At 62.7% G+C, this 17,752-nt stretch overlaps 1 protein-coding gene across 6 annotated transcripts in view; it reads left to right on the top strand.

The window, feature by feature from the left end:
* The window catches only part of PPFIA1 (PTPRF interacting protein alpha 1), a 76,461-nt gene that overhangs the window by 37,255 nt on the left and 21,454 nt on the right, over positions 1-17,752 (top strand). For 3 of the 6 annotated variants that reach the window (XM_054570758.1, XM_054570762.1, XM_054570757.1), the window contains exons 9-17: positions 444-578; positions 1,482-1,556; positions 1,933-2,016; positions 4,419-4,550; positions 5,794-5,856; positions 6,803-6,882; positions 9,307-9,442; positions 12,421-12,644; positions 12,855-13,086. In XM_054570758.1, the coding sequence (XP_054426733.1) occupies positions 444-578; positions 1,482-1,556; positions 1,933-2,016; positions 4,419-4,550; positions 5,794-5,856; positions 6,803-6,882; positions 9,307-9,442; positions 12,421-12,644; positions 12,855-13,086 (1,161 nt within the window). The remainder of the gene's footprint in view (positions 1-443; positions 579-1,481; positions 1,557-1,932; positions 2,017-4,418; positions 4,551-5,793; positions 5,857-6,802; positions 6,883-9,306; positions 9,443-12,420; positions 12,645-12,854; positions 13,087-17,752) is intronic. The other 3 variants (XM_054570760.1, XM_054570759.1, XM_054570761.1) reach the window with 1 other exon arrangement.

Here is a 17,752-nt window from a genome sequence, read left to right as displayed (position 1 = left end):
CTCAGTCCACTGAGCCACCCCGACCAGGGCTGAGATTCCTTTTTTAAGAAATTACTTAGTTTGAATTTTCTACATTGGCGCTGTTTTAGAGTAAGGAATTTTTTTTAAAAAGAACAGTCATGCATTTACAAAAATCACCTGAGAAGCAGTTCAGGACCATTCCTGGACAGCAGCGTTTCAGAGGAGGCGATGGCCGCGCCGCTGGCAGACACAGCCTGGCTTTGCAGGAAGGACGGCCCCGCCGCCGCAGGGGGCAGGGATTCTGTAACGCCCAGAGGTGGTGCTTGGGCAGAACAGCTGCCCTGGCCCAAGACAGCGGCGCGAGCTCCTCGCAGGAGGAAGAGCAGCTGCCAGAGGAGCGGCACTGCCCGGCCCTGGCTCACACGGTGGCCTCTGACGCACCGTCCGGCGGACCCCCCCACCTACACTCTGTCTCTCTGCAGACCGAGGACAAGAACCGGCAGCTGCAGGAGCGCCTGGAGCTGGCGGAGCAGAAGCTTCAGCAGACCCTGCGGAAGGCGGAGACGCTCCCCGAGGTGGAGGCCGAGCTGGCGCAGCGGGTGGCTGCCCTCTCCAAGGTGCTGTCCCGGCCGCCTTCCCCTGCGCGGCAGGGTTTGAGCGGGAGGGTAGCTGGCTCGTGGGCCTTGGTGGTGTTGGTCCTGGGGTGGGCCTGGATCGCCGGAATAGCCAGACTGGCTTCTGGTGCTGTTTTGTTTGAGATTGGAGCGCTTTCCCAGTGTCAGACACTACCCCCGTTTTTCTGTTGTCCGGTGTTAACTCCCGTCCAGCCTGTCCAGTGTGTGTGTCTGTCCCTGTGGGCAATGACAGAGTCACTGTTCCTGAGAGTTGCGTCAGCTGCTCACAGCCAAGGACAGAAGCTCTGTGTGGAGGAAGGGAAGAGCGCCTCAGAGAGAGGAAAGGCCTTTTTCTCTTTTAAAAACGGTCAACATAAATTCGTAACAAAGTTTTAAGTAATTTATTCATTTATTCAACACATATTGGCCAGGCATGTGCAAGACACATTGCCTGCCCTCACAGTTGTCCCCACCCCCGGAGACGCAGGCAGATGGCAGGGCGGCCTCCGAATGCTGTGTGGCGTGGGTGCTCAGCTGGGCGGCGCGCACAGGAGGACGGGCACAACCCCAGGTGCCCGCCCACCGGGCTGAGGAGAACCTTCGGTGTCCGTGCCAGGGCCCTGCAGCCCGAGGGGGAGCAGCGGCCGGTGGGGGTGTCTCACCGGCCGGGGCTCACAGGATGCCAGTAGGGACGGGTGGGAAAGGCGCAGGGCAGGCAGGGTGTTGTCGTGAGGCGTGAGGCTGGTGTTGCGTTGGTCAGGTGACATCAGGCGCTGACAGATCTTCCGTAGAGCACGTCCCCGCTAACATCTGTGACAGAAGCGCCCTCTTCCGTCGTGATCTGCGTTTAAAGTCTCGGTTTCTCTTCTCCCTTGTCATCTCTCCTGTCCCTGGTTGGCCTTGTAGTCTGACCTTTTGTCTTCTGGAAGCTCTGCTGCTAAGGAAGCTAAACTGTGCGAACTCACTTCCCAGCTTAGGAAGGTAGCCGTGCCGCCCTCGGGTCATGCTCGCTGCTCCGCTCTCCACGCACACCCACCGCGCAGGCTCAGGGCGGGGAAGGCCTGACCAAGCCCGGAGCCTGGGCACCGGGCAGGGAGGCACCATTCCCTCCCAGAGCTTGTCCCCACCCCAGCCACACCCAGAGCCACCCACAGGAGGGGCCTGCTGCCTCCCAGGCTAACACATGGCGGCCACCCAGGATGTGCTGGTGGACGTGAGGAAACGCTTCCGTTGAACATGTTGGAAGCGTTCCGCATGGCGCATGGTGTGCTTGTTGCTACTGCTTTAGTTAGTGTGCAGCATGTGGTCCTCAGCATCGTGCCACTCTTAGTTAAATGTACACTGTTCTTGCCGACAGGCCGAAGAGAGACATGGCAACATTGAGGAGCGGCTACGCCAGATGGAGGCGCAGCTGGAGGAGAAGAACCAGGAGCTGCAGCGGGTACGTGGCCAGGCAGACGCTCCAGTCCCGAGCAGGCTGGGGATGTGCTGGGGGCGCGGGGGCTCGGCCGTCTTCCCCCAGCTCTGCCCCCTCTCTGCTCCTGCCATGTGCACGGACCTGGTGGCCACATCGGCACTTGGTCTGCTGGTAGGTGCGCCGCCGCATGGACAACCTCATGTCACGTTGTTGGCAGGGAAGCACCCGGTGCCCACAGGCAGGGGCAGATGGGCCTCCACGTCTAAGAGGCTGCCGGCCGCCCTGTGGCCTGGGGCCCCCGAAGCTGGACTAGGACAGAATCTGCCTGTTGAGGGTATGACACCTAAGTCCCCAAATCAGGTCATGCTCCTGGTCTCTGTCTGGAAATACCAAATTACTACTGCAGACCCGAGTCCGTGTAGGGAGGGATGCTCCTCGGCCAGAGGGGCCCACGGCCGAGCTGTACTGAGTGCAGAAGAGCCTTGAGACCCGTGCAGCGGCGGCTGGTGTCGGGGATCCTGCAAGTTCCTCCTGAAGAGTCGGTCAGGTGTCAGCGTGGTGCATCCCGCGAGGGCAGGGGGTGGCAAGCAGCCGTCCCAGCCCAGCTGGCGCCCACCTGGCAGCATCAGTTCGAGGCCCTTCGATGTCGCCTCCCTCAGAAACCTGTGTCCTCGGCTGTGGCTTGCCAGGCATCACACATGAACGTCCAAGAAGTGGAGATTCTGACTCTGATCAAGGGACTCCGTGCCAGGCAGTGTCCTGCCTCCCAGCGCATGCACACCACATGCACACAGCACACGGGCTCGCGCACATGCTCCCACATGTACCTGCAGGCTTGTGCACATGTAGACACACCTGGGATCTGGAACACATCCACAATCATACAGGCTCGTGCCTGTGCATACAGGCACAGACACACACATACGGAGGCTCGTGCACACGCTACACACAGGCTTCTGCCCAGGCTTGTGGGCACAAACCTACACACATGCACGCGTACACATGCAGTCTCATACATACACACAGGTGAGCACATGTGTGCAGGCTCAGGCATGTGTGCACATGTGCACACATGTCCACTGACTCAGAACATGTGCGCACACAAGCTCCTGCACTCGCTTAATATAGGCTTTTGTGCACGTTCATGTACACAGGTTTCGTGCACACGATGCATACAGGCTCACACATGGGTTGCATGTGGAGGAGCAGGGTCTCCCCTGCCCCCAGCACGCCCTCACTGCGGCGCTGGCCCGGGAGCTTTGAAGGCCTGGAGCGGTCTGGGGACTCTGCGTGACTCGGGTTCAGCGTGCGCCCCGAGGCTCTGCTGCGCCAGCGCCTGGCGGCCCGCACCTGGCTGTGTGTGCGTGGGTCTCCCGCGGGCTGTGGGCGGCATGTACCAGGCCTGAGTGCGGGTGCGGTGCGTGTGGGCCTGAGCAGCCACAGAGAGAAGGGGGCGCCAGCACCGGCAGCTCGCGTGGCAGGGCCGAGCACGGCCCCGGGGGGGTGCCGCCCTCCCCGTGCAGCGGGGCTCAGGTGCCTCTGCGCCCCGGCCGTGCTGCCCTCCGCCTGAAGTGGGCTGCCTGCGCGCGTTCCTGCCCCTCCCCTGACCTTCTGGGGTCATCATGGAGGACGTGGGGTGAAAGCAGCCTTCCAGGGGTGTCCGGCCCGGGGGCCGTGTGTGGCCAAGGATGACCATGAATGTGGCCCAACACAAAATCGTGAATTTATTTAAAACCTTTTTTTTTCTTTTCGCTCATCAGTGTTTATTAGGATTTGTGTATTTAATGTGGGGTCCACGACAGTCCTTTCTCCAGTGTGGCCCAGAGACACCAAAAGGTTGGACACCCCCCAGGAATACATTGACGATAGCTTTATAAAACTATCAACTGTATAGACTTACCAAACTTGTTAACATTCCGTATACTTATTTGCAGCTTTTAATATAAATTTTTATTACAAAAAGTCCAAGTGATGTAGGATTATCAAGAAAAACAAGTGAAAGCCTATCTTACTGGCTTTTCCCCACCATGAGTCTGTCTCCCTTCCGCTTTGCGGTTTAAATGCTCTTCCTCCCCTGAAAGCAGCCCCGGGCTCCTGTGTGCGGTGGGCAGGGGGTTCTCTGCCCGTGTGTGGGCCTGCGGACCCCTGCCACAGCGCTCGTCCCCACGTGTGCGGCCGGCTGCCTGTCTGTCCCCGAGGCAGCCCAACGGCTAGAGACCGGCGCCGGTACACGGCCCTCAGGCCTCTCACGAGTGACCTCTCTGCACCTGCGCAGCCCTGGGTTGGCGCGGTCACTGCAGGTGGCAGCAGGGAGGCACAGCCCCGGGCATGGCGGCCCGTGTCGCTCACACTGCTGGTCCTCAGCACTGGTGAACTAAAGATGGTGTTCAGCGGCAGTGGCTGAGTTCCTGCCTCTCCTGTTCCAGGCACGGCAGCGGGAGAAGATGAACGAGGAACACAATAAGCGCCTGTCAGACACCGTTGACAAGCTGCTTTCAGAATCGAATGAGAGGCTGCAGCTTCACCTGAAGGAGAGGATGGCCGCCCTGGAAGACAAGGTCAGATGGCCCAGGCGCGTCCCACGCCTGACAGCAGCGTCGACTCGGGTCGGCCCCTGGGGAGCAGTGTGCCGCGGTGCCCCGCGACCCTCGCGCGCGGCAGGCCGGCCGGCCCTCTGCAGTGGAGGACGTGCTGGCTGCCACCCGCGTGCTGCGTTCACTGTCACGGGTCGTGTCCCTGCACAGTTTGTGTGCGTGGAGAGTCGTTCATCGCTCTCGCTCTCCAGCACAGGAGTCAGAACACGGCTTCCTTAAGGCAGCAGAGGCTGAGCATCTCAGACTGCTGCTAACTATGACAAGGTAAAACAGTCCCGTGCCAATTGCTAACTACAGTAACAGCAGCCATAGAGGCATCACGGGAAAGAGTCAGTAGTTGAGTTGCAGTGAAACATTATGGACAGGAAGAGGGTGGGCCGGGCTCGGCAGGCGGCCGTGTCACCAGCCCCGGCCCCACGACCTTGCGGACCGGCCCTCGCCAGGTCGGCCCTCACCGCTGCGCTGCGCTGGCGCGGGCGGGGACATTTGTCTCCGAGTCTCCTGCTGCAGCCCCTGCCTGCCTCTGCTGGCTTGGCTTGGGGGACGTCTGAGCCTGGGCTCCACTGCCGTCTTCGTGGGATCCGAGCGGCAACCAGGGAGGCGGGGTGCTCTGTGTCAGGGGGGCTCCCACGAGTGACAGTGGGGCTCAGGGTCAGTAGAACCTGGTGTGACGGCCCCAGTGCGCCTAGAGGTGAGGTCCAGAATCTTCCCTGGGGATGGCACCTGGTCACGGCCACAGGAGAGACCAGCGATGACCCCTCGCTGATTGTGGGACGTGTTTCTTTTGCACTAAACCCATGATGAAACGCATGACCAGAGCGTAACCGTCTCAGCGCCCGGTCAGCGGGCCAGCCGTGAGGCCAGAAGCTTTGTGTCTGGGTTTCAGGGATGCACTGGGACTTGGGCCAGGTCTCCCAAGTGACCCAAAAGTTGCTCCAAGCTGGTGTCACTGACAGGAAAAGGAACGTACTGCAGTTACGCTCACAGCGTCCGTGGGGGACGGAGCTCGCTGTACACACGCACAGGGAACGGAGAGTCACAGGAGCCTCGCTGCCGCCTTTCCCCGGGCATGGGCTCTGCTCCGCAGTGGCACCCACGTCCGCTCCTTGCCTGAGGCGCCGTCACTTTAAACAGGAGTGCAGCCGCGCGATAGTGCGTGGGACGTTTTCAGCAGTCAACACGAACGCTCTGTTTCTGTCTCTTTCAGAATTCTTTGTTACGAGAAGTTGAAAATACAAAAAAGCAACTAGAAGAAACTCAACACGATAAGGTACTTCAGTACTTAAGTCGTTCGAACCCCGGGGGGAGCAGAGTTGAGTGGAACTCAGTGCTGCCGCCGGGTGGGACTCTCTTTCTGGCGAGCCCACCGCTGCGGTGGGTCCTGAGTCTGGCAGTGTGTGGGGGCCACACGTGTGCCTCCTGCCTGGCCTCGTGGACCTATCTCCCGTCCAGCGCAGAGCAGGCCAGCAGAAAAGCATTGTGAGCCATGTACGTAACCTGACATGTTGTAGTAACCACATTCAAAACAGCGAAAAGAAACAGGTGAAATTACTTTTATTTAACCCAGCGTAGTCAGAATGTGACTTTGTCATATAACTAATTAATATAAAAATTACCGAGCTACTTCGTATGCCCTTTTCATATTAAGTTTGAAGCATATTAAGTTGTGACTGCACGGTCACAACGCACCTCACCTGGACGGCCGCGTTTCGAGGGCTCCATGGCCCTGCGTGGCCAGCGCGGCCCCGAGCGGACCAAGGCCCTTGAGGAGGTCCTGTCAGTTTCACGTAGTGCTCTGCGTGCGGGGAGGAGGCGGGCACCCTGGTGGCCAGCGAGCGGGCGCGCTTGATGGGAGACAGCCCTGGGGCGTGCGGGGCTGTGCGCGAAGGGCGGAGTCCCCGCTGCGCTCACCGCCCGCCCCCCGGCAACACTCCGCCTCTCTTTGTGAGCCCCGCCGCTGTGCGGGGCTGGGGGCTCCCTGCGGAAGGCCTTTCCAGCTGGGATGTCTTCCCTTCACGCGCGTTTCGCGTTTCTGCGGTCGCTGTGGTGGCGGGAGCGTGTCCGCCTTACGGCTCGGGGAAAACGTTCTCAGAGTGCAAGTGTGTTCGTACCTGCTTGGCTGACCTGTTGCGGTCATGGTCAACATCTGGGCACATCGGAGGGGGAGGGTTTCGGTCCCTGGGGAGCTGCAACGTATGTCACTTGCTGTTTTGCAGGATCAGCTGGTACTAAACATCGAAGCTCTGAGGGCTGAGCTGGAGCAGATGAGGCTAAGAGGCGCCTCCCTTCACCACAGGTATGATGGTCCCCAGTCACGCGTCCCCCCCCCCCGCCCCGCTGTGTGCGCCCAGGGGCACGTCCTTGGCCCTGTGGGCAGCGTCCCTGGTCACAGCTTGTGCCTGGCCCAGAGGAGCAGGCCGGAGGGCAGAGCGCGGTGTTGGGGGCCTGGGAGGGGTGACGTGACGGGTGACGGTGGAGACGATCGGCCCCGACGGTGTGGGGGCAGGGGGGCGGGCCCCGCTGCCGGGGCGCCCCGGAGCCCTGCGCGTGAAGGCGGGCGTGCGGGCTGGTGGGGCGGAGCGGGAGGGCCCTTGGCAGCCGTGTGTGCACTGCATGCTGTCCTTTGTGACGCTGTCCAGCGTCTCTGAGGTTAGGGACGTGCCTTCGAGCGGCCGCTGCGGGAGGGGTGCCGCTGGCAGGTGGCCGGCGTCCCGCTCTCTCCTCCCTGTCTCCAAGGCAGTCGCTCTCACTGAAGGGGTGAGAAAGCTCCTTCGCCTCTTGTAGCAGCCGGTCACCAGGGGAGAGTGGACTTCGAGCAGCCGTCGCTGACGTGTGTGACTGGTGACATTCATCGGTCTATAGGAAACAGCTCGGGCCTGAAACGCGCTGGAGCGGGTGCTTAGAGCCCGCCCAGCTGCTTCTGCATTTGCCAGTTCAGGGTTTCGGGAAGGCCTGGGGCCTCGTGTGGCTGTCCCTGCTGAACCACCTTCTAGAAAAGAGAGAAGCCCGCGAGAGGCGGGGCCCGCGATGGGCTCTGAGTCCGAACCCACGGGAGGGTGGGCGGCCGGGGTGCAGGATGTGTGTGTTTGTGGGGCCGGCGCCGTGCCTGTCAGGCGAGGCCCTTGGCAGCGAGGCACTGGTGTCGCTTGGTGGCCGGGGAGGGCCCGCTGCGGCAGGGGCTGGAGGCGGCGTCCGCGGGGAACCCCCAGGGAACGGGTGCCAGGGACGCTGCACGTGTGGGCGCCGCTCTCGGCGGTCCGGGTAGCGGAGCTGGCGGGGGCAGCGGGCCGGCCGTGACGGGGGAGCCCAGCGTGTCTGCCGGCCTTCGCTGTGGCGTTGCCGTGGGGGAGGCGCGGAGAGGGGCTCCGCGCCCCACCTGTGCAGAGGCTGGGGGCGGCCTGCGGGCGGGGGCTTGCTGCAGCGAGGCGGGCCTGGGGGCCGTGCGTCGGGCGGGGCTGAGGGCGCCCGGGGGGGGGGGGGGCTGCCTCAGAGCCTGGGCCTGGGCCCGGCCGCGGGGAGCGGCGAGCGGCGGGTGTGAGCTCGGCTTGCGTGGTGTGGCTTTACGGGGGGGCTGGTCCGCTCACGTGTGTGACCTCCTGCTAGAGCAGGTAGCGGGGGCTGTGGAGTGGGAAGGAGGCCGAGGGACGGGCCCGCACACACAGATTGGGCAGGTGGGCAGGAGCCGTGGCGCCTGGTGGCGGCGGGGGTGGGGGCAGGTCGGCTTGGAAAAGGACGTTCGATTTAGGACGCACCTGTGGACTTCGGGGAAGCCGTGAATCATCCAGAAGCACATGCAGGATGGTGTGCATAGGGCTCTCGGTTGGTTTTGGAACAAGGGAAAGAGGAAGTGGGTTCCAGACTTGGATAAAAGGCAGCGTTTCAAAGACATTTTTTGACAGAATGTAGACAGAGGCGAGAACCAAAAGCAGATGAGCTGGCATGTCACACTGGCCTTGTGTGCCGCTCACGTGGCCAGGCACAAGGGGACCCCGGTAACTTTCTTTAATCCGACGAGTGGCTTTGATCTCCCGGATCTTAAGGACCTCGGAAAACGAAGGCAGCTGCCCTCCCTTCCCCGGTGCTGGTGCTGGTGCCCGGACTGAGGCGCAGATGCTGCCGGGAAAGGCAGGGCTCCGGGCCGTGCGCCCCTCCCTCGGCTGACTGGCCCGCTGCAGGCCTGTGCTTGGGGCCTCTACGCCAGGGTTTTGGTCGTCGGCCGGTCTGACTGCACAGAGGCCTGTGCGTGCGACTCCGAAACCTGGAAGCCGCTGCCGGCTCCAGTCCTTGCTCGCCCCGCAGGGCCCTCCTGCGCTGGCCTTGGGGCGCACTGGGGGCCGCCTCCCTGACGGGGCATGTGAGGGCCGTCCAGCCCACCATGGAGCTTGGCAAGTGGTCCGGCCACAGGGCAGTTGAGGGCTAGCGGTGCGTAGGTGTGCCTGCCGGTTGGCCAGGGAGGAAATGGAGTGTCCCAGGGCCGTGCGGCTTGACCCAGGGGACAGGGCTGAGGTGGGCCCCAGCGCTGCGCGCCTGTGTCGCCTGCTTCGGCTCCCCGGACGTGGAGGCTCCCTCTGGCGCGGCCGGGAGCATCGAGGCGGGCAGGGAGCCGGCGGTGGGCAGGCGCGGGCCACGCCCTCCGGGGGCCTCCCGTGTCGACAGCTTCGGGCTCCACAGGCAGAGGGGCCCACTCTTCTTCTAACAACAGCTTGTTTTTCCATTTCAGCCGACCCCACCTGGGCAGCGTCCCGGACTTCCGGTTCCCCATGGCGGACGGCTCCGCGGACCCCTACAGCAGCGGCGCTGTGCTGCGGCGCCCCCAGAAAGGCCGCCTGGCCGCGCTGCGGGATGAGCCTTCCAAGGCAAGGGCCTGCGTCCTCCCCGGTGCCCTCCCTGCACGGGTCGCCTCGGCTCCTGGGGGCGCTGACTCGTGTCGGGTGACTGGGTCAACAGGTCATAGGTCGTGCTCTCTCTTCCCTGTCTTCCTTATTCTAGGTAAAAGTTTACATTTAAGGTGCTATTTTTTTTTAAAGAATGGAAATCTGATAAAGGGTAACTTCTTAAGGACAGCGCAGTGCTAGTTAGCTGTTCTGAGGTGCTAGTTAGCTGTTCTGAGGTGGTAGTTAAAACCAACAGCTACACGCACAGTTGACCCTTGAACAGTTTAGGTTGGAACTGCACAAGTCAACTTACATGTGGTTTTTTTAACCTGTTAACAGACTGCTTAAACTTCTGCCTTACGGTCTGTAAATGTGTACGATACCAGGAATGTATTTTTTGGTCCTTGTGATTTTCTTAACGTTTTTTGTCCCCGTCCTCACCCAAGGACGTGCTCATCCGTTTTAGAAACAAAGGGAGGGGGAGGGAGAGAAACATCGACGCAGGAGAGGAACATCGATCGGTTTCCTGGACTGCTTTACTGTAAGAATACAGTACGTAGCACAACACACGCATATGTTAATCACCAGCGTATGTTACTGGCGAGGCTCTGGTCAGCAGCAGGCTGTTAGTGGTCACGTGTTTGGGGCTCAGAATTTGTCCGTGGGTTTTTGACTGTGCACGGTGTCAGCACCCAGCTTGTGGTGTTCAAGGGTGAACAGCGTTTATCTTTAAGTGAAAAGAATTCACACTTGGGAGTTTAAATGCCCTCGCTCCCTTGTCTGTTTGGCAGCAGACGTTCTCGCGTGCGGCCCTCTGTCTTGCGCCCCATCTGCGTTGAACCTCTGGTTTGGGCCGGGCACCGTCGTCAGCCTGGGCCCCCACGACTGAAAACAGGCGACGCCCGCGCCTCCGGCACACGCTCCGGAGAGGAGGCATGGGCAGCAAGGGAGAGTCAAGTGTGGTGTGTGTCGGTCATCTGTTGTTGTGGTAACAGGTGATGGCAAAGCCCCACGGTGACAGTGACGAGCTCCCAGTTCTGTGAACCGAGGAGCGTGTCAGCAGGATGACCCTGGCTCGGGCCGCCCGTCGGAGGTCGGAGGGCTGGGCTCGGCTGGGGCAGGACGGCCCCGACCCGCCCCGCCCCGGGGACCTGCCGTGGGCTGCGTGAGGGTCTGCGCAGCGTGGCGGCAGCTCCCCCAGACGTCCCCCTGAGGCAAGGCCGGGAGCAGGTGCCTCTGCGAGCCCGCAGCCTCTGCTCTGGTGGAGTTCTCGGGCCTGCTGCGCGGGGACAGCGAGGGTGGCGCCACCACAGGGTGTCCCTGGTCACACGCGGGGGGCCAGGCAGTCTGGGGGCTCCCCGTTGCGGCCCCAGGGGAATGGCCCTTCCCCGTGGGGGGCCCGCGAGTGTCAGCAGTAGGGCAGCTGTTGGGCAACAGCGCGAAGCGGGGAGAAGCCGCGCGTGGGAGCTCCCGGGAGGCGGGGACCCCGGGGGGCCGAGGGCCCCGAGACGAGACGGGTCCGGGGGACCCGCGGGGCTGCGGCCGGGGCCCGGCCCCCGGACGAGGAAGACTGCGGAGGGCCGGGGGAGGGCCCGGGGGGCCGAGGGCCCCGAGACGGGACGGGTCCGGGGGACCCGCGGGGCTGCGGCCGGGGCCCAGCCCCCGAGATGAGGAAGACTGCGGAGGGCCCGGGGGGCCGAGCCTCGGCCCTCGCAGGCTGTCCAGGGGCACGTGTCGGGCGGGCTGCTGGGACCCACGAGAGCCGTCTCGGCCAGGGGTGCAGGTCGAAGGCCGAGAGCATGCAGGCAGTTCATGGGGCTGGGGCTTGGTTGAGCAGCACAGGCCGGGCGGGGTGAAGGGTGAGGCGCCGGGGGCGCACCCCTGCAGCGGTTCTGCCAGAGGGGTGCACTGCACAGGGCCTGCCGGCGGCAGCTTGGGGACCCCAGCAGCACAGTGTGGGGACAAAAAGGAGGCAGCTCCAGGGAGACCTTTTTCTCTATGGGAAGCCAAGGTGCAGTGGTAGCTGGAGAGACGCAGGCTGGGTTCTGTGGTTTCTGTTACTTAGGGAGAGACGGGCACAGGCTCTTAGCTGGTGGGAACGACCACAGGAAATGGGTTGTCCGCAGAGCGGGGGACCGTGGCCGGAGGCCCTGGGGAAGCCACAGGGGCCAGTGAGGTCTCAGAAGGAGGGTGGGGGGCGCGCCCGCGGGCGTCTGGAAGTGCTCCCTTCTGTGGTGCTGCGGGCGGCAGGACCCTCACTGAGGTAGCCATAGGAGGTTAGGAAAGGGCAGGGCGTGCAAGGACCCCACGGGGCCGCGTTGGGGTCCCTGCGTTGGGCCAACGCACGGCGCGCTGCCTCACTCCAGGGAAGATTGGTTCGTCACAGTGCCTTTGCTGCATGAGTGGCAGCGCCCCAGAAACGTGATGTGTGAGTGCTTAGCGGGTGCATCTGGGGGGGCCCATGCCTGTCTGCGGTGTTGCCGCCCCCATGCGCCCACTTGTGCATGTGGGTGCCCCCTCAGGAGAGGGGCTCAGGAAACGCCAGGGACTCAGGGTGGCCTGTGTGAGGAGCTAGGGCAGCAGAAGGGCCCAGCTGCAGGGCCTCAGACGTGCGCTCTCGCTGCCGAGAGAGTGTGGCCGGCTGTGGTGCTGGCGCGCTGCCTTCCTTTTCAGCCGCCTTTGACCTGGCGGCCTTGTCGTCGTGAACGACGTCACAGGAACGCCTCGTCTCCACGTGAGGACGTGAACATCACAGGCCGAGTAACAGATTTGTCTCCTCCCCCGCCCTTACACGCTGCTGGTGTATTAGGTGCCAGCAGCTAGGAAGCGCAGCCCGTTGTTCCCAGATCTTCTGGGCGTCCACCTGGAAGCCTTTACGACTTGGGATGGGCGTTTTCTGAGCGGCTCTGACGGGGGTTCCAGTCTAGCATCTCGGCTGAGGCGTGGTCCCCGATTGGCAGGTACAGACCCTGAATGAGCAGGACTGGGAGCGGGAGCAGCAGGCCAGCGTCCTGGCCAATGTGGCGCAGGCGTTTGAGAGCGACGCCGACCTGTCCGACGGCGAGGACGACCGGGACGCACTCTTCAGCTCCTCCGCTCTGCTGTCCCCCAGCGGGCAGGCCGACGCCCAGACGCTGGCCCTGATGCTGCAGGAGCAGCTGGACGCCATCAACAGGGAGATCAGGTGCGCCCCGGCCGGGCGGCAGGGCCCCTCCCCGGTTGGGGCGCGGGGCGGGGGCGGCCGGCGGGCGCTCCTCCCCCCACCCCGAGCAGTCACCCCATCCTTGGGGGTCGCCTGTCTGAGCCGCCGCCCGTCACTGGAGTGCGCGAGTCCTGACGCAGAAGGGAGCGCGGGGCGCGCGCTGACGCGGAGGGCGGTCTGTGCGGGTCGCAGGTTGATTCAGGAGGAGAAGGAGAGCACGGAGCAGCGGGCCGAGGAGATCGAGAGCCGCGTGGGCAGCGGCAGCCTGGACAGCCTCGGCCGCTTCAGGTCCCTGAGCTCCATCCCCCCGCACCCCGCCGCCTCGCTCGCGGGCTCCTCCCCGCCCCACAGCGGCCGGTCCACGCCACGCCGGGTCCCGCGCAGCCCCGCTCGGGAAGTGGACAGACTGGGCGTCATGACGCTGGTGAGTGGAGGCCGAGCCGGGTCTGGGGCGCTGCCGAGAGCCGGGGGGCTTTTGCTTCTCCCGGGAGAAAACCAGGTGTTGTGTGCTGTGCTCATTGTCCTCTGGGTCCAAGGTTTTGAGCGCCAGCTAGTTTGTGATCCTTCAACGACAGCACGGTGACAGGTTAGTTTTAACCCTCAGAGGATCAGCTTCGTGTGTCGTCATGACCTCATCAGAAGTTTGGGGGTTTTTTTTAAGATTTTATCTACTTTCAGAGGGAGGGGAAGGAAGAGAGAGAGAGGGAGAAACATTGATGTGTGAGAGAGAAACAGCCATCGTTGCCTCCTGCACGCCCCCCACTGGGGACCTGGCCCACAACCCAGGCCTGTGCCCCGGCTGGGAATCGAACCAGGGACCTCTTGTTTCACAGCCTGGCACCCAATCTGAGCCACACCAGCCAGGGCAGAAGTTTTTATTGTGTAATTCTGGGCACAGCCACTTCAAAGGGGAATATTTCAGTTTTCTAGGATTAGACAGTTTAACGAAGTGAATGTAGGCACCCTGGGAGCGTGGGGCAGGCGCACAGAGGGCCTTGCCCTTTTCCTCAGGGAGTCCCCTCCCCTCTCCCCCAGAGCTGGGGCCCACAGCCAGGACACAGCCACGGCGCAGGCCAGGCGCGCCTCCGAGGCACGCCCGGGGCGGCCTGCGCGCACCCTCTACCCGGGAAACCCGCGGAGGCGGGCGAGTGAAAGTGCGGCGCCCCGGGGCTTCCTGGGGGAGCCCCTGGAAACGCAGCGGCTTAGGGTTGTTGCGACAAAGCGGACTTCAGGCTCTGTGTGAGCACTGCCTGCCACTGCACGCTGGCAGCCCTCTGTTCCCTGCGTCTCCACGTTTTCCTGTCCCGTCCGAGTTCACATCCAGCTGCCTCGCTAGCCAGCGGGTGACCAAATCAGCCAGGAGCCGTGTCAGTGGCCTGTGACGTAGGGGCACCTAGTCCGTTTGGAGGTGTTTTGACACACTCTCTCTATAATTTACACCATTAGCTAATTAGCTAACGTTTTCCACTCTGACAGCTTCGTTTGTGGGTTCCTGCTTCTGTCATTTCCGCGGTCTGGTGAAGACGGTGCTGTGTTTTCCCGTTCCATAGCCCTGCTCGCCGGCCGGCTGGCTGACTTGCTCTCCTGTGTCATCTTTTTGTTTGTTCAGTCATTGTCAGTCCAGACCGCAGGCCCCTCCCTTCCTCCAGAGTTGATTCCTCCTCTGCTGTCCCCTGCCCTGCCCGGGTCACAGCGGCAGCGCAGGCCACAGGGTGTGACATGGCCACTCAGTCTTGGCTCAGTGGCGCGGTTTCTGCATTGTTTTCATTTCTCATTAAATAGTGTTTTTCCCCCCATAGCAATAAATGTTAGTGTATCACTGGACAGTAGACAGGACACGGGCGTGATCTGGTAGAGGTGGACCGGGGCGGGTTTACTGAAAACTGTGCAGGCTGTGTGACTCATAAACGGGGTGCTTCTCATGCAAAGAAATGGCTCTGCCCTGGCTGGCGGCTCCACGGAGCAGAGCCCCTCCCGAGGCGCCAGGGTTGTGGGCGCGACCCCCGCCAGGGCGCGTGCAGGAGCCAACCAGTGACGGCCTCGCTGCGTGGGACAGCGGGTCTCCCGCTCTCAAATCGGTAAACGAAAGGAAAGGAAAGAGAAGAGATAATCGACCAAATATAAGAGTGATAGAACGTTGACACGCACCAGACACCCTCTGGCTGGGAGGTCGCGTGCAAGACCATTCGCCTCACAGGTCGTGGGACAGGCACAGTTAATGCCCTGAGTGGACGGCTCTTCTAATTAAAATAGCAAGAACGACAGGAAGTAACGAGTACACCTGCTGTTGTGCCAGCTGTTATTCCTACGTATTTTCAGAGGGTTCCCTCCTTTAAGCAACACACTATTTTCGGGAATTTTTAAGTTAACGAGGGAAGGATTTGCACTATGGTCTAACGGGGTTAACAGAGCCAGTGGGCTCGGCTCTGTGTTGGTGTTGCTGTGACTTCCTCCCGGCGGGGACTGGTGTTCCGGGGCGTGAAGCTTGCCTCTCACGGAGGAAAGCGAAGTACAAGAGGAGCTTGCTCCGCGTGGGCAGGAGCCCCCAGGGCTCGCAGTCACGCAGGAGGCCCCGCTCTGATGGCCCCACCTGTCGTTGATGGGGTTTCGTGTCCCGGGGGAGCGCGTGGAGGTGTCTCTCTAGTAAACCTTGGATGACTTACACTTAGATTGTGTGGTGCAGAAACTGTTCCATCTCCAGTTACGCTGTTCTCCTAAGCCCTAACTCATGCTTGTCCTGTTGTCTTCTTCTTAATGCATTTGCCTGTTTGTACTGACTGTTGCATTTTTAACGCCAATGTGTGCAGTAAACCTGATTTCTCTTCATTTCTTTGCACGCCTGTCAGCCTAGTGATTTAAGGAAGCATCGTAGAAAGGTAAACCATTTCGTGCCCTCACGTGCCCCTGTTTCCCTGTGATGCGCGGACGAGGGCCTGCTGCTCTGCGAGAACTCTCGGGCGGCCCGCGGGCCAGCTCTTGAGTTGGAAACGGGTGCCTGGCGGTTTCACAGAACGTGGGACACGCGGAAGCGGGGGCCCCGCCAGCTGTGTGCTTTCCGTCCGCTGCCTCCCCGCCTGTGACAGATGCGCTTGAACTCACTGAGGTGGGGCCCCAGATTGTAGGTTTGGAGAAAGCCGATTTTAATGGTGTAGCTGGGGGCATTTGGTGAGCCCTTACTGTGTGCCAGGCACTGGGCTCCGCGGCTGCGGCCTGTTACCCGACCCTCCCGAGCACACGTGCAAGGGGCAGGCCGCTGTCGTCCCCGTTTTACAGACGCGGGCACTGAGGCTTGGCAGGGGAGCACCACGCGCAAGGCCGCACAGCCAGGGAAGAGCACGGTGCCCGCCTGCCCTCGGAGGCGCTGCCCGCCCGGTGTGCTCAGTGCCTTGGCAGCGCCCTGGCAGGGAGGTTGGGCCTCCCTCCTGGGGTGGCCCGGGCTGGTCCGCCTGCTCCCGGAGGAAGGAGCTGCAGCGTCTTCCTCTGCCGTCCTGCCCTGCCGACGGGGCACGCGCAAGACAGCCTGCAGGCGGCCGGGGCGGGTGAGCCCTCCTCACGCAGGGCGGTGTGGCCACTCCGGTCACTCCTCGGGTCCAGGTCCCGCGCTGTTGCTGACAGCTGCGTGGCCTGGCTCTCCTCGTGCTCTGGGTGCCTAGCTTTGCCCTCCTATGATGTCAGGTACAGAAACCGTGCTCCTCGGTGGCCGCAGACCGCCTGTCTGTGCACGGGCCACGAGCTGGTGAGGAGCCACACGGGGGACAGGCCTGGCCGCGCCCTCCGCTGCCCTGCCGGCCAGACCTCCTTGGGGAAGGCGGCGCACCGACCTGCACCCGGGCTGCCCGGCCCGGTGCTCGGCCGCGGGGCCTCAGGCTCGCCAATGGGTCCTCTGAGGGCCTTGCTCTGGGGTGGCCGTGGGGACACGACCAGGCAGGTGAGTGGGGGCCCAGCACCATGCGGACCTGGCTGGCGTGTATGCCCTGTCACCTCCTCCCCCGTGCTGGTTACTGGGATACTGGTGTGTGTTACTGGCGTGTGCCGAGACAGCATCCCCGCTCCAGGGAGCCCTTTCTACTTGAGTCTGGGGTGACACCTAGACTGTAGTTCTGCGTGGGGTGCATCTTCCTACAGGAGACGGAGGGCCAGCGGGGCCGGGTGGGAGTGAGCCCGCGGACACCTCACCCCGGGGCTTGTCCTGTCCGCGGGGCCTCGGCTCGGGGAGCCGCGCGTCTGCCGCCGGTTTATGGCAGTTCAGCTGCGCGGGTCGCTCCCATCCTGCTCTCTGCTGTTGCTCGTTCACAGCTGGGGGTTGTGACCTGCACCTGAAGTCTCCGCCCACGTTTCAGGCGACTGCAGCCTGGTGTCCGAGGGTGGCTGCAGGCGGGGGGGGGGGGGCTGCAGGATTTCCCGGCTGTCGCTGGTGGCTGTGTCTTGAATGAGCTCGGCTCCATTCTGCATTGATTCTCTTGGTTGTTGTCGAGCCACTTGGGACACAATGGGTTGCCTTCCGTGCACAGTCTTGCTAAAGAGAGGCATGTGCTGGCTGCTCAGGCCTCCCAGAGCCACGGATGCTCCCCACGCCCAGGTCACCGGCTCTTTTAGTCCTGCCCCGCCCCGCCCCAGCCCAGACCCGTGCGCCAGCCCTGAGGACCGCCCTGCTCCCCGCGCCCGGCAGCTCAGGAAACGGGGAGTCTGCCGACACCGCCTGCTGACGAGCACCTAGGGTTGCCTTATCTCAGCCCGCAGGGACACGCTGTTTTTCAGCCGCATACGATGTTTCAGTAGTAACACGCAGTCTGATACTTGCTGAGAAACTCCGCATGCGTCGGGTGGAGGAGTACGCTGCCTTCTCGCGTTGTGAGCTGTTGGCGCAGCCTCCAAGCTTTGTGCCGTTATTAGAAGGGTGCTGGGTCCGATACAAGCTGTGTCCCCCACCGACCCCCGCAACAGCATGGTCGGGACCGTCGTGCCCAAGAGGTTGCTGCCCTCACTGGCGTTTCTTTTGAGTGGCACCGGATCCACACACCTTTCCCTGGCTCCTCACTGGGGAGAGTGAAGGCCGTCGAGCCTAACATCACGGGTCAGGTCTCTGCTCC

The sequence above is a fragment of the Pteronotus mesoamericanus genome, unplaced genomic scaffold (genome assembly GCF_021234165.1).
Source record: "Pteronotus mesoamericanus isolate MK-2021 breed Mesoamerican mustached bat unplaced genomic scaffold, CSHL_Meso_final contig_214, whole genome shotgun sequence".
NCBI classification, from domain to species: domain Eukaryota; kingdom Metazoa; phylum Chordata; class Mammalia; order Chiroptera; family Mormoopidae; genus Pteronotus; species Pteronotus mesoamericanus.
The sequence above is the reverse complement of the archived record's forward strand: the minus strand, read 5'-3'. Positions and strand labels throughout refer to the sequence as shown.